At 40.9% G+C, this 15,957-nt stretch overlaps 1 protein-coding gene across 1 annotated transcript; it reads right to left on the minus strand.

Moving 5' to 3' along the window:
* Positions 1 to 8,446: 8,446 nt before the first annotated feature.
* On the minus strand, positions 8,447 to 14,802 carry LOC308460928 (vomeronasal type-2 receptor 26-like; the record flags this gene model as incomplete). The annotated part of the gene is made up of 5 exons (XM_080977466.1): positions 8,447 to 9,475; positions 10,083 to 10,209; positions 10,849 to 11,058; positions 12,264 to 13,133; positions 14,641 to 14,802. 5 exons carry the CDS (start codon positions 14,800 to 14,802, stop codon positions 8,574 to 8,576), a joined length of 2,271 nt encoding a protein of 756 aa, XP_080833592.1. The 3' UTR covers positions 8,447 to 8,573.
* Positions 14,803 to 15,957: the final 1,155 nt, after the last annotated feature.

The raw sequence follows: 15,957 nt of genomic DNA on the forward strand, positions 1-15,957 counted from the left end.
AATTATATGATTCGGTATTTGAGTGATTAGTATTAGTATTACAATTTGGTATTGTTTTAATGATGCTATTATTGGATGGTAATTGAAAATAAATAAAAATTATTGTCAGAGCTGCTTCCAGATCCTAGCTCACAGAGGATCACGCTAGCCAGCGATCATTAAATAAAAGTCTTTATTGAGTTACAGTTTCCATTCTCAAGCTGCTGCGTGCAACTCTACGTCTCATGGTTAGATCGGCGAAGCCCCATCTGAGTCTCCGCCCCTTGTACACCAACTTAATATCCTAGCCTTGCTCCACCTTTTCCGCCTGACTGTTCTTCTCTGGGTCCCTCTGCCCCCCGGGGTCTCTTCCTTCCGGGATTCCTCTGACGCTGACGCTGACCCCCCTGACTCTTCTCCCTCCTTTCGGCGGGCTTTAGGACCTGGCTCCCTTTCCGGGCTGCCTACTGCGCCACCTTCCTGTGCATTTGAACTTGGCACGCGCGCCCAACCTTCCACCTTCCGTCTGACCGTTTCTTCGCTCCCCGATGGAGGTGTGGCCACTCCTGACTCGTGCCCTCCCCCCTGTTGTGAGCTGCCAGCGCTTGATCCCTGGCGCCCTTCCTCTTCCCTGCTCTCTGGCGGTGACGCTGGTCCCGATTTCCAACTGCTCCCCTCTGAGTCCCCTCTGGCTCTATCTTCCTGGGGTGTCCCCCTAGGCTCCCCCCTTGCCCTGGCCACTGGTGCTCCTTTCTGTGAATCTTCTGATTCACTGGAAAGACTCGGAGATCTCGGGTCGTCGTCATCACTCATCTTTTCTTCTGCCTCCTCTCCCTCGCTCTCTGTTTCCTCCCTTGCCCTTGCCTCTGCTCCTGAACCCCTGACAATTATTATAAAAGAAATAGCATAAATAGACTTTAAATCAACTTTAGAAACAACACATCTGTATTCTCTGAAGCCATTTGGCTTATTTGAGATACTCTCTGCCACCACTCTTTCAAACTGGTGAGAAGTATAATTCAGAAAAAAAAGGTTTGTCCTATTAGTGTTAGTAATATCCAATGTATTTTCCTCCAGGTAATGTTGCATATCTCTGCTAATTTGTTAGTTTGTTAAAACTATTTAAAAATCATGGGAAATGGCTGTTTTAAACTTCTCCTTCTTCTATTCATCAGCTGCTTTGTGGGTGAGAGATAAAGAATGTAGAGCCCTTAACTATTTCACAATGTTTTTTGTTTCTGGTACCCTGTGTTGTCTTCAAGATGAATTTGCAGATTCCATGAAGTAATTGATAAGAGACTTTTTATTAACAATCATTCATACAGTACATGTACAACATTGAACTACTGAAATTAACCATTTCTAAAAGTAAAGGCTGAGAGTTTTGCTATTAAGATTCCATTTGCTTTAAATATACAGTAATACATGACAGGGGTGTATGGAGTGTTAGGGAGGGGTAGTAACTCTAGCGGGGAACAAGTCGTGCTCCTTCTGGTGCAGTTTGTCTACCTTAGATCCCCACCCTGCACTCAGTTCTCACCTGTGACTCCTAGAAGTTGTCAGCATGCAACAGCAGCCACATTCCACAAATCAGATTCAACTGGCTCCCTAAATAATAATAATAATAAACTTTTATTTATATCCCGCCCTCCCCAGCCAAGGCCGGGATCAGGGCGGCTAACATTCTAAAATCATTTCATTAAAAAATCAGATGGATGGCGGACTTCCGGAGGCGGCGCGAAACGGCAATGGCGGTCCTCTTCGGTCTCTGAAGAGGGGCTCCGCAGAAAAGGGTCGTCCGCTGCAGCACTGCGGTGACCCATTAAGAAAAACCACGGGCAGAGTGAGCCCGTGGCCGTGGGACTCGGCGGGCACCAGGAGCGACCCCAAAAACGAAGAAGGAACCCCGTAAGGGGCTCCGGAAACGTGGAAGGGGGAGCGGTGCTGTGAGTTCATCGCTCTTTCTGCGGGAGCGAAGCCGCGCGGCTGCTGCTGATGAGCGCCGACCTTTCTTCTTGAAACATCAGGCTCTAAACTACCTACTCGTGAGTAAGGATCAACTATTTTGGGACTAAAAGCTTTAAATTTGGCTGAAAGCGGGAGACGATAAACAGGAAGTCCGTCTTCCGGCAGTGCTTTAAAGATCAAAGGCAAAGATTTTAACAAGCGGGAAGCAGCTTTAAAAGATTAAAAATTTGGGACTATCGTGTTGACAGAATTGGCTTTTAAAAAGAAGGAGAAAAGACTTTTATTTCTATGTGTTTTGGATTTTAAATGGGACTTTCCTCTCCTTTATGGATTATAAAGAATTAAGAACCAAACCTCGGACTGACAGGAGAAAAAGAGAGCTGTCATTGCGGAAACTGTATTTAAAATAGAGACTGTTACAGTTGAGTGATACTGGCAAGATACAATTAAAGAAACTGTTATTGGCACCTTTTATCTGAGACTTTGTGGCAGCTTGGGAAGTGCTCTGCAAGTTAAAAAAGTTTATGAAGGACTTTTGGTAAATTGAACTGTTTGGGGCTGCAGGGACTTTAATGGCGGATAAATTTCTTTCCTTTCTATGAACTACAGTAATACTCCCCCTAGTGGAGTTCTGGAATTACAAGTGCCTGGGAACAAATTTTATTTTGACTATCTGCTGCTTTGTTATTTACACTTTGGAACTGTCCTTCCCATGGGACAATATACAATTTGACCTTGACTCATAGACAGGTGTGGAATGAGTGGCCAACCGAAAACAAGATCTGCTAAAACGAAAGCAAGACAAGCCCAACTTGTGCAAACAACTTTGACTACTCAGTCACGTAGATCATCTGTCCCAGCTGTTTTGGGAGTACAAGAAAAGGAAACTGCACAGCCTGCATCAGAGGATATGGCGGAGGGAGGATCGGATACCTTCTTAAAACAAATGCTAGAACAATTTGCAATATTGAATAAGAAGGTGGATGACCAATCGGCAAAAATAGACCAAGCCACATCCTCTATTACTAAATTGTCTGACCAAGTTGCACAACATACACAAGTTATTGGGAATCTCAAGGAAGCAACTGTGGAAAATCGGAGACTGGCTGAAGCAGCCAATGAAAAAGCAGAACAAGCAAACCAAAAAGTTGAGGCTATAAAAGGGGAGGTAAGGCCACTACACAAGCACATTAGCGATCAGCAGGCCTACCTGTCTATGGTGGAATTGAGAAACCGGGAAAATAATCTGAGATTAAGAGCTATCCCAGAGCTTGAACAGGAAGATTTAATTGGTTATCTGACAGCAGAATTTTCTAAGTTCTGGGGTATAGAAGAGGACAAAGATTTCAAGATTACAACTGCGTTTAGATTGGGAAGAGTCGTGAGGAGGGACAAGCCCAGAGACTGTTTGATTATTTTGAGATCCAAGCAGGAGAGAGACAAAATACTAGGCCTTCACTTTAAGAAATCACTTGATATCCAAGGTAAAAGAGCAGAATTTTACAGAGATATCCCTAAACAACTTTTGGATCTCAGAGCTACATATACAGACCTAGCAAGACTACTGAGAGGAAACGCGATTCCGTATAGGTGGGAGTTCCCCCAAGGTTTATCCTTTAATTTTAAAGGAAAGAAAATTAAGATTAAAACATCAGAAGATAACCAGAAGTTCCTGCACGATCACGGAGAAGACCTTCAGAAGGGAGCAGCAGCCTCTTGGCCACCGCCACTGCCTGGAATAGCACAGACACCTACACCCTCGGGTTCAGAAGAAAAGGAAGACACCCCACTATAGGAACAACAGATTGACTCAGAATGTCTCTGCAGCTGTACAGTTGGAATATAAATGGCGGGAATTCCCCGGAAAAAAGACGAAAGATTTTTCATATTTTGAAAAAAGAACAACTGGATATTATTTGCTTGCAGGAAACGCATGTGACTAGACTCCACAGGAAGGTGCTAATTAACAAAAGACTAGGCCAAGAATTTATTTCATCAGATAGAGTTAAAAAAAGAGGAGTGGTAATCTATGCAAAGGAGAACTTGTCACCGAAATTTTTATTTAAAGATGAGCAAGGAAGAATTTTGGCAATTGAAATACAAACACAGGGAGAAAAATTTTTGATTTTAGGAATATATGCACCAAATGAGGGGAAATCGGAATTTTATAAGAAGCTGCACGAGATAATGCTGGACTATCTGGACTATACCAACATCATAATGATGGGTGATATGAATGGGGTGGTTTCTACTCACATGGATAAGTCACAAAATCAAAATTTAACTAAAGACGGCAGACTACCTAAAACCTTTTTTGAACTAACTGACAACATGGACTTGATTGATATTTGGAGAACAAGGAACCCCTTAGGTAAAGAAGGAACATTCTTTTCTGAGGCCCACCTATCATGGACAAGAATCGACCAAATATGGACAACTAGAGGACTGGCACCTAAGATCAGAAAAGTGGAAATCTGTCCAAAGACTTGCTCCGACCATAATGCTTTGAAAGTGGAATTGAGACTTACTCCAACCGGTTCTTTCAGATGGAAAATGAATGACACCCTACTAAGAGATCAGGAGATTGTGAAGAAGGCCCAAAAAACTTTAAAGGACTATTTTGAAATCAATTTGAACACTTCGGTGGAAAAGAGAACAATCTGGGACGCAAGTAAAGCTGTAATGAGGGGGTTTCTGATACAACAGAACACAATCAAGAAAAAACTTTGGAATGGAAAAAAAGACAGGATATTAGAGAAGATAAGAGAAGGAGAGAAAAAATTGAGACTAAAACCAAAATCAAAAGAGGTTTTAAGAGAAATCAAATTCCACCAAGCTCAATATGCGAAATTGATAAACCAAGAAGTGGAATGGAAAATTAAACAAATGAAACAAAGATCATTTGAATCGGCAAATAAATGTGGAAAACTGCTAGCATGGCAGTTGAAAAAGAGACAAAAACTGAACTTTGTCACTAATCTAGAGGTGGAAGGGAGAAACATTCAGAAACCAGAAGAAATTAGAAAGTGTTTCCAGAAATATTTCAAAAAACTTTATACACAAGGGCCTCAGGAAGTGTCTGAGATAGATAAATTTTTAAAAGCTAATGGTCTACCAAAACTATCTCAGGAGAAGAGGACAATCTTAAATAATAGAATAACACAACAGGAAATAGAGGGTGCCATTCAGAATATGCAACTAGGCAAATCTCCAGGCCCAGATGGACTTACCTCCAAGTATTATAAGACATTAAAAGACTATTTGATACAACCACTAATGGAGGTCTGTAACCAGATTATGGAGGGGAGGAGGGCACCGGAAACGTGGAAAGAAGCCTTCATCACATTGATACCTAAACAGGAATCTGAAAAGACTCAGCTTAAGAACTACCGTCCCATCTCACTCCTAAATGTGGATTACAAAATTTTTGCTGATATTTTGGCGAGTAGACTTAAAAAAATACTTAATGAAGTAATTCATAAGGACCAGGCAGGCTTTCTCCCAGGGAGACATCTGTTTGATAATACCAGGAACATTATTGATATTTTGGAACTTTTACAAACTAATATCAATACGAAAGCTGTGTTAATTTTCATCGACGCGGAGAAGGCCTTTGATAACATTTCTTGGATGTTTATGAAGAGAAACCTGGAAGGGATGGGAGTGGGGCGGGGGTTTGAAAATGGAATAGAAGCAATCTACTCTGAGCAAAAAGCTAAACTGATAGTGAACAATGTGGTGACAGATGAGTTCAAAATTGAAAAAGGGACACGACAAGGGTGCCCTCTATCCCCTCTTTTATTTATTTCAGTCCTGGAGGTGTTACTGAACATGATTAGGGAGGACCGGTCGATACAAGGAATACAGGTCGGAGCGAAACAATATAAACTGAAAGCTTTTGCAGATGATTTGGTTTTAACATTACAGGAGCCAGAATCTAGTACAAAAAGAGTATTAGAACTGATTCATGAGTTTGGTCGGGTGGCGGGATTTAAGTTGAATAAGCAAAAAACCAAGGTTTTGGGAAAAAACTTGACATCTTCAGAAATAGATGGGTTTCAGAAGGAAACAGAACTAAGTGTGGTAAAAAAAGTTAAATACCTAGGGGTTCACTTGTCAGCTAAAAATTTGAATTTATTTAAAGACAATTATGAAAAATGCTGGTTGGAAATCAAAAAAGATTTGGAAATCTGGTCAAGATTGAAACTTTCCTTGTTGGGTCGAATTGCAGCTATAAAGATGAATGTATTGCCGAAAATGTTATTTTTGTTTCAAACCCTACAGATTGTGGACAGAGTGGAATGTTTTGGAAAGTGGCAGAAGGATATATCCAAGTTTGTTTGGCAGGGCAAAAAGCCCCGGATAAAGTTTAAAATATTAACTGATTCGAAAGAAAGAGGGGGGTTTGCCCTGCCGGACCTGAGATTATATTATGAAGCTGCGGCCTTCCGCTGGATGAAAGATTGGTTATTACTTGAGAACACTGATGTCCTAGATCTGGAAGGGTTTGATAATGCTTTTGGTTGGCATGCATATTTGTGGTACGACAAGGTAAAGGTTCATAAAATGTTCAAAAATCATATTGTTAGAAAATCAATATTTATGGTCTGGACAAAATACAAGGACTTATTAGAAGGTAAGACTCCGAGGTGGCTTTCACCAGCAGAGGCCAAGGCCCGGAAAAAACCTAATATGGAGGTTGGTTGGCCAAAATATGGGGAAATTATAGAAAAAGTAGGAGAAACTTGGAGACTGCAGAGTTATGAAAAATTAAAGAATAAGGTGCAAAATTGGCTTCACTACGCTCAAATTCAAGAGGTTTTTAAGTTGGACAAAAAAATAGGTTTCCAGGTGGAAAAATCGAAACTAGAGACAGAACTGTTGGAACCAAAGACCAAGGTACTTTCGAGAGTGTATAACTTGCTGCTTAAATGGAACACTCAGGATGAGATAGTTAAATCAGCAATGATAAAATGGGCTCAGGACATTGGGTACAACATTATGTTTGAGGACTGGGAAAGGTTATGGACCACTGGTGTGAAATTCACGGCATGTAATGCCTTGAAAGAGAATATTATGAAGATGATATATAGGTGGTACATGACCCCAGTCAAGTTGGCTAAGATATATCATTTGTCTGATAATAAATGTTGGAAATGTAAGGAGGCTGAAGGGACATTCTTTCACCTCTGGTGGACTTGCCCAAAAGTGAAGGCCTTCTGGGAAAGGATCTATAACGAGTTAAAAAAGGTGTTTAAGTACACCTTCCCCAAGAAACCAGAGGCCTTCCTACTGGGCATTGTCGGCCAGAAGGTGTTAAAGAAGGATAGAACCTTTTTTATGTATGCAACTACAGCAGCAAGGATTCTTATCGCAAAATACTGGAAGACTCAAGATTTACCCACACTGGAAGAGTGGCAGACGCAATTGATGGATTACATGGAATTGGCCGAGATGACTGCCAGGATCCGAGATTTGGGAGAAGAAGCAATAGAGGAGGATTGGAAAAAATTTAAAGATTATTTACAAAAATTTTATAAGTTATATGAATGTTAAGAATTCGCATGATTAGGGAAATTCAGCTCCAGCAATAAGATTAAGGTATGGGAAACTAAGCTATATTAATGAAAGGACTAATGTTTAAAAGAACATTATATATGTTATTAGTGTAAATTGACAATAAGTATTTTAAACGTAAACCACAAGTATTTGAAAGAACAAAAGAATGCACGAAATAAGGTTATAATTTGCTGAAAAATTTTATTGTAAAGAACGCACGGTGAGGGAGACGTGGGGAAGTCCGGTTGGTTATGGAAAAATGCTTTGAAAAGATGATTTTCTTCTTTTTCTTTTTCTTTTCTGTTATTTCTTTGTATATCTGACTTTGTATTTCTATTTGGAAAAAAAGCAATAAAAAAATATTTAAAAAAAAAAAAATCAGATGGATGGCAACCATTGGGCTAGAGTTCTGTGAAGATTGCCAAAGGAGGGAGTGAGGCTGTGCCCTGGCCAAAGGCTTGGCGGAACAGCTCTGTCTTGCAGGCCCTGCGGAAAGATGTCATGTCCCGCAGGGCCCTAATCTCTTGTGGCAGACTGGAGCCACAGCCAAAAAAGCCCTGGCTCTGGTTGAGGCCAGCCTAACCTCTCTGTGGCCTGGGACCTCCAAGATGTTTTTTGTTTGAAGATCATAAGTTCCTCTGTGGGACATACCAGGTGAGGGCAGCCAATGGGCCTCAAATTTTCAGTGAATTGGGGAATTTCTCTGCATGCAAAGACAGGATATAGCAGATGAGAGCAAAAGTGGGCCCAGTGCTCAAAAAGGTGGCTACTGCAGGAGCTGTAGAGGGAAATGAGGGGCAGATGGGTCTCATTAACCTAGGAAGGGAGCCCATCTAGGATAAGGGAACTTTGAACTTAAACCTCCACTGCTTTACAGCATTAGTCATTTGTGAAAAAGGTTTAGGGAGTAGAACCTGAGGAAAAATCTGTACCCGTTGCCTTTGGAACAACTTTGGCAAGTTAAGAAGCAAACTCTACACATATCCAGAGTAGGGACCTGGAAAGTGATACCAGCCAGAAAGTCCATGTATTCTAAGACCCAACAGAACCACAAATTCCACTGTCATTTATACCTTTCTTTGTGTTAGCTGCTCTTTGTTATTCAGGTCAGGCCTCACCACAATAATGTAGCATTTAGGGGTGAAAATGCAAGCCAGTAACCCAGCACCAGAAGCAGAGATGGAGAAGATCTCCACAGCCACCATGTATTTTCCTCTGGTGCTCAGGTAGGTTGGAATGAAGGAGAGCCAAACACTGCAGAAGACCAGCATGCTGAAGGTGATGAACTTGGCTTCGTTGAAAGTGTCAGGCAACTTCCTGGCCAAGAAGGCCACCGTGAAGCTGATAGTGGCCAGGAAGCCCATGTAACCCAAAACACAATAGAACATGGAGACTGACCCTTCATTACATAGAAATATGATTTCTTCAGGCATTGAGTGCATGTCCACATCTGGGAATGGGGGAGAGGTTGCCAGCCAGAGGACACAGATTCCTACTTGGACAATGGAGCAGGAAAAGACAATGGAATAAGCCAGTTCTTTGCCTACCCATTTCCTCATATTGGATCCTGGTTTGGTAGCCATGAATGCCAAAACCACCAATATGGTTTTGGCTAAGATGCTGGAGAGGGCCACAGAGAAGACAATGCCAAAAGCAGTTTGTCGGAGAAGGCAAGTCACCATATTAGGTCTTCCAATAAACAACAAAGAAGAGAGGAAACACAAGAGGAGGGAGATAAGGAGACCATAGGTGAGGCTTCGGTTGTTGGCTTTGACTATGGCTGTATCGCGATGCTTAATGAAGATGCCGAGCACTAGAATTGTGATCAGAGAGAATAAAAGTGCAAAAAAAGTTGAAACAATGGCCAAGGTTTCATCAAAGGCTAGGAAGTTTGGAATCTTAGGAATGCATAGATACTGGCCGCTGTTTGGATACTGATCTGCTGGGCAACTGACACATGTTTCCATGTCTGAAAATGCAAAAACAATGTGTGACAATTTGAAGTAACCAAAAATATTCTTAAGAATTCCACATAACTAGTCCATTTAGCATAGTGTTTTCTATGTCAGAATGTAAAAGAGCTTCAAGTCCAAATGCTTTTATAATAGGTGTATCAAAAATACACCTATCAATACTGGAATTTTCTACATGGGATCAATACTGGAATTTTCTACATGGGTAACATCTTTTTTTTCTTTATTGTCTCCCTGCTTTTTCTTAGAGCCACATAAACAGTACAACAAAATGAGAAATGCATTACAGCTGAAATCTTTGGATCTCAGAAAAGCGAGTTTGGTAATAGTTTCACCCTATTGTCAAACAACCTGATTCTTAGAGGAGAAAACACCACTTCTATTCCACCCCAATTTTGTAGAAGTTGGAGGTAAAATATCTTAGCTTCCACTTAAAAAAGAAATCTTCAAGATGTTTTAAAGATTAAAATATATTGATGTTATCTATAAACAATGAGAAGAACACATCTGTTAATTTAAGGCTTTTCTCCTGCAGCAGTTTAATGTCAACAAAATTGCCAGGAGCCCGGAGGTTCTGCATTATCTTAAGATGTCATCTCTAACCTTTCTCATTTGAAATCATTCCTTCTGGACATGGATCACAATCATAGCAGCAAAACTTCTCCCCCTCCTTCTTTTTCTTCCCGTAACCAGGATGGCAGTTGGCGTTACATAGAGAAAGCGGTGGCACCTATGCAAAGAGATAGAAGAGTTTGATATTATTATATTGTTTTGGAGAATTTATCCAATATCCAATATCAGGTGATTTAATAGTAAATAGGAGTACTAATAGTGTGAAATGATCCGTAGCTACACAAGTGGCACAAACTTAAGAAGATGCCTGGACCATCCAACCTTACAGCTGTGTAAGAATTCGGTGTGATTTCACCCCTGGCTTGGCCTTTTGATGGAGTCACCACCTAACGGCATTTGCTTCAAGGAGTTCACATGCTGTTCCTTTGTGGTGGCACAAGGAATTAAAAGGTAAGCCATTATAGTGGTACTGCTCCTACGTGCAGGTTCATTACAAGCAACTAGCAATAGGAAATCATTCCATGACTTTTGGGTTGCGCTTTCCTGTTAGGCCACATCCTGTCTCAGAGAGAAATGCTTTGGGTTCCTATGCCTGACCTGTTCTGGGAGGAGTTGCGTTCCGTTTGAAGCAAGAGGTCTGGGAGCACTCCTCGATTCTCACTCATCAGTAGTCCGAAGTGGTTTGAAGTGCTAGTGAATTTTAAAATGAATAATGTATGAAGTGCTTTTGTTATATCCCATTTTGTGGATAACCGCATATTCTGGGTTTTCAGGGACTGTGTCATTATTTCCATACCTTAGTGAAGCGTCTGTCCCATTTGATTCTGTCTTCATTAATGGTGAGCTCTTTGCCCGGAGGGGCCTGAGGATCCAAGCTGCCCACTTTGACTCTGACATAGGAATTATTTGGGAAAGTGACCAAGTTGGTAATATCAAAGCCAGCTGCTAACTCTCCATACTCATTTAATGTAATTTCATCTCCAGCACTGTTGTTGAATGAGATTCTCTGCAGGAATGAGAGGAGCTAAGTGGAAAGAGCATTGAAGTTAAACACTTCAGTTCACAACAAAGAGCATCCATATTTTAGTTGCCCATACAGGAGGAGTAGGAAATCATGAATCAGTGCCAATTCAACATTCAACATACTTGCATAAAGATATTATGGAGAGAAGAGACCATAGACCTGCTTGCTTGACACCAGCCTTTGTCTGTATCCAAGAAAGGGAAGGAAATTGAGAAGTCATGTAAGAGAAGAGATGGGAGCTTATGTCCTCAAACGATAGGAATGCAACATGAGAACCTCGGCCTGGACCTTTCCATAGTTTATAGAGTGGATTTGAGCACGGTTGGATGTTGGATGCAGAGGAGTGGTCGGGAGCTGCAGCTGGGGAACCCCCAACGGACACCCCAAGGAAAGGAGGCTCAGAGCCAGGGGATTGGTGGTGGGATGACAAGGAGTGGTCAGTGGGAGAAGAGGGAGCAGACTGGAAGAAAGAGGTGTCAGAAACAGAAGAGGCAACAGGGTTACTGGAGCAGGAAGAGGATGCTTCAGACTGAAATCCAGACTTAAAGGCAGAAAAGTGTCTAGAGACAGTGATCACACAGTTGCTAGCCTCTTCTGGGGACCTACCAGTGAGGCTGCAGAACCTCCCTGGTGGTGGGCATACAGGGAAAGATGAGGAGTTGGGGAGAAGGCCTTCCAGGAGGTGCCCAGGTAGAGGCAGCTCCCTGATGGGCTGCTATTCTCTTTTCTCTTTGATATGAGGATCCCTGCAAAAGCCAGTGCCTGGGGTTGGCATCCTGGTTGTGCTCCCTCAGAATAATGCTCCCAGGGCCATGGGCCCCAGGCCCCCAACCTTACACCATTGGGAAACTGGACAGGTAAGAGAGACAGAGAGAACTGGGGAGGGATGTGGATGGAAAATGGAGGGGTTTTATAATATGGAGAAGGTGGATGGCACAGCTTCAGTTACATGTAGTTTTTGGTAGTCTGTTGATTCTGAAAGCCTGTGTCATCTAAAGTCTTTTTAATATCATTATAGGAAATATTCTAATTCCCATCTTTGATATAATTACTAAAGGTTTATTTTTTTTATTTTTTAAGTTTTATTCTTTTATTTCTTTACTGATAAGTAAATGCCTACTCACATAATGTACCAATGCAGTGAATGCTTTATAAGAGAGAACAATACCTGTAACAGAGAACAATACCTGCCAAGGATCTGCATACCGAGGAGAGAGTTTTCCCTTAGCATCTCTTCTGTTGCGGATGGCTCCAGCCAAGTGCATGCTATTTAAGGCATTTGCCAAAGCATAGACAGCATTATAAATAGTGTAGCTGGGGCCAGTCATGCTCATTTCAAAATATGATGCAGTAAGGCTCTCCAGCATTTCCTGTCCAGTACACACAGTTTTTGAGAGAGTGGAATTTGAAAGTGAACAACTGAATGCATCTTCCCAGAAATCTTGGATAAAACCATCTGCCTCTGTCCAATGAGGATATACACTCTGAAGAAAGTCTTTAAAGTTGTGAATCTCCTTGGAGTGAATTGCAAAGGATATAGCACCATGGAGCATTCCTATATTAACAGTAAATTTTTGAAGGCTATATAATATGAAATCAATTTGGGTAGTTGTAATCCATACTTTTCCTTCACGTGACTTCTTTTGAGGAAATAGTAGCTGAGTAAACTCCATTGTGCTTAAAGCAGTTGACAACCATATACTAGATCTACTTTCTCCATATAGAAGAATTGCATTAGCTTTGCTGGTTGTGAATGCTGGTAATAAAATCTTTATGTCCACCAATTCTAGTAAGTTACCATTATAATGTATACTGGTTTTAAAGCTTTCTGTGAATGCTGAACAGATTCCATTCTTGAAAAGCATTGGCTCAATGTTCTGCAAGAAACGTTCTCCAGCTTCATTAGCTGGAGTGATGAGCCCAACCCATTTCCATCTGAAATGCAGAAGTAACTGGATAATTCCCTGATACTGAAGGTCTTCATTGGGGACCATGCGGTAAAAGGAAGGGAACTTGGTTCCATCATTTATGGGTGGTTCAAATGAACCATATGAAATCTGGAAAAAGCAAAAGCCAAACGTTTCCAAGTGGAAACAAGAAATCATGATATCCCAAAATATTTGTATATAAACACACACACACACACACACACACACACACACACACACAAACACACTGAATATATATCCCAAATGTACCAAATTACATAGAAAAACAGATATAATCTTGCTCTTGGTTTCTGTAAATATTTATTGTTATTATTATGGCATCATCCCAGCTTTATAATTGTACACACTGATTGTCTCCAAGTAGAGAGGAGCATTTATCATCGTTCGTGTTAATATCCTAAATGGAAGACTCAACAAAGTCCAAAGTGGAGGTGGATCATGTAGTTTTGCTCTGTAACCTTTATAGTGATTGTAGGGAGTGGTTGATTCTCTATCTATTGATATTTGTTATTAATATTATGGCATCATCACAGCTTCATTCTTGTACATTTTGATTGTAACTAAGAATAGGGAAGCATTTATCATGGCTCATGTTTATATACTAAGTGGATGTTTAAGCAAAACTCCAAGATGGAAGTGGAGTGATAGAAATTGTTGATTATGTACTTTTGCTCTGTAACCTTTGTAATGTTTGTAGGAAGCCGTTGATTCTCTATCTACAAATACTCTCTCAGGAAGTTTTCCTGGGAAATCCTGAAGAGCTCCATTAGATTGTACAGTGGTACCTCGGGTTAAGTACTTAATTCGTTCTGGAGGTACGTTCTTAACCTGAAACTGTTCTTAACCTGAAGCACCACTTTAGCTAATGGGGCCTCCTGCTTCTGCTGCGCCGCCTCTGCATGATTTCTGTTCTCATCCTGAAGCAAAGTTCTTAACCTGAAGCACTATTTCTGGGTTAGCGGAGTCTGTAACCTGAAGCGTATGTAACCTGGAGCGTATGTAACCCGAGGTACCACTGTATATGCTATTCTTCTCTGAGCACTATAAACCAAATCATATAAAATATCAGTAAAATATAAAGTACTGTACCAGCACTATTTAAAACAACTAAATGAAATACAGCAATGCAGCAGAATAGCACAATGCTGACACCACTATATAACGCTCTAAAGTGACAAATGCCCGAACAATAGCAAGAAAACAGTGTTTCCAATTAGCCTCTGAAAGTGAACAATGTTGAGTAACATCATACTTTGGGAAAGGACTATCTTAATTTTTAAGGGGAGGAACATTTTTTGTTAATGGGTTTTCAGCAATTTTTGCTTATGAATCCGGTGCCCATGTCATATATTCAGTAGCTCACAGGAAGCCAGTGCAGTTCATTCAGGATTGATGTATATGAACCAGTCTAGGTGCCTCCTTTACAAACCTGGCAGCTTTGCAGCAATCTTCTATTACATCTATTAAACAGATACGGTCCCTTCTTACACACATTGTTGGGTATGCTTATTATGGATCTTTTACTTTGTCCATTTTACCACTTCATATTTATGAATCAGTAGATTCCTAATGCAAGGAAAGCATGACATCTCTGTTTTTCAAATCCATATTCTACCTGTGGAATCTTGAAAAGACCTAAGACGTTTGCCATGCACCAGGAGGTATCAGAGCTGAGTCCCCCAATGACTCCTATGACATTTTTCTGGATGCCACACCTGTAGCTGGGAACAAAGTGATGTGATTTAAAGAGCAGGTCCAGAGTGTTTCGGTAGGTCATCTTTGAATCATAATAGCTATCATAGATGTGGAAGCCGAGAGAGACATTGGGCAACATCCTGGGATTCTCGTTGATCTCCTCAACAGCAAAGACCAAGGCCAGGATTTGCTGGTAGAACTTTGTCAACACCCTGCAAATGAAGTGAGATTTTGTTTGATAGGGAAATTAAACAGTGCACAGAATCTAGATAGGAGAGATTCACCTGCCTGCTTATAAAGAGAGCATGAAGTCAGTGAAGTTTACTTACTTATTTGGGCAATCTAAGAATACTGTGTAATTAAAAAAGCTGTTTCTTCATATCTTCAGCAACCCGTGTTTGTTTTCACCACCTTGAAAATTTGAGTATCATCAAAAAAGTTGAGTACCATACTACTTTGCTATATGCTTTCCCTATTTTTTATGCCATCTCTTTTCTCTTTCTCCTACTCTCTTCCCTATCTCTCTTTACACAATTTGACTCAAAAAAAGCTTATTGTTCATTGACAGTATGCACATAGCCTATATGCACAGATTTCTAATAAAATCTCTCCACACATTTAAAAAATAAAGTTCTAAAGCTATCTTCCTCCCCAATCAATCAAAGTTATTTTTAGTCAGATATAGCATATAAGGAATAATTAAATAATATTAGTTAACGGTTACTTACAGTGGCGCATCAATGAAGTCCTGGGAAGGGTGTTTCTTGAAGGATAATTTGGGGACTATGTAATAGATATGAGATGCCATGGCGCCAATGACCAGGTCACCTGGCTCATACCACTCGTGTGGAACATGAACAGGATTATTTGTTGCGCATTGAGCGCTTTGTACTTGGGACACTATATTGGGGAGCAGCAGAAGCAGCAGGAGCAACATCCTGATGGCAAATACCCTTGTGGGCATGGACTCCCCTGCTTCTCTCGACAGTATTATTCCTCTCCTCCACCTGATCTGAACAAGACAAATTGGGTGGTAGCTGTAAGGGACATGTATCCACCTTATTGTTAGCTTGAACATTGTCACAACAGAATGCTTGGATGCCAAATAAGATGCAGTGGTTTGATATGAAAGAGGGAAACTGATAACTGATAAGTAACAGAGTCCAGCCTAGTTGTCTATAGAGCACAGAGGAGCTTATAATCCTTTCAGGCTTGCTTGTTGATTCTTTTTTCCCAC

Source organism: Podarcis pityusensis (genome assembly GCF_964106645.2).
Source record: "Podarcis pityusensis genome assembly, chromosome: 13".
Lineage (NCBI taxonomy): Eukaryota > Metazoa > Chordata > Lepidosauria > Squamata > Lacertidae > Podarcis > Podarcis pityusensis.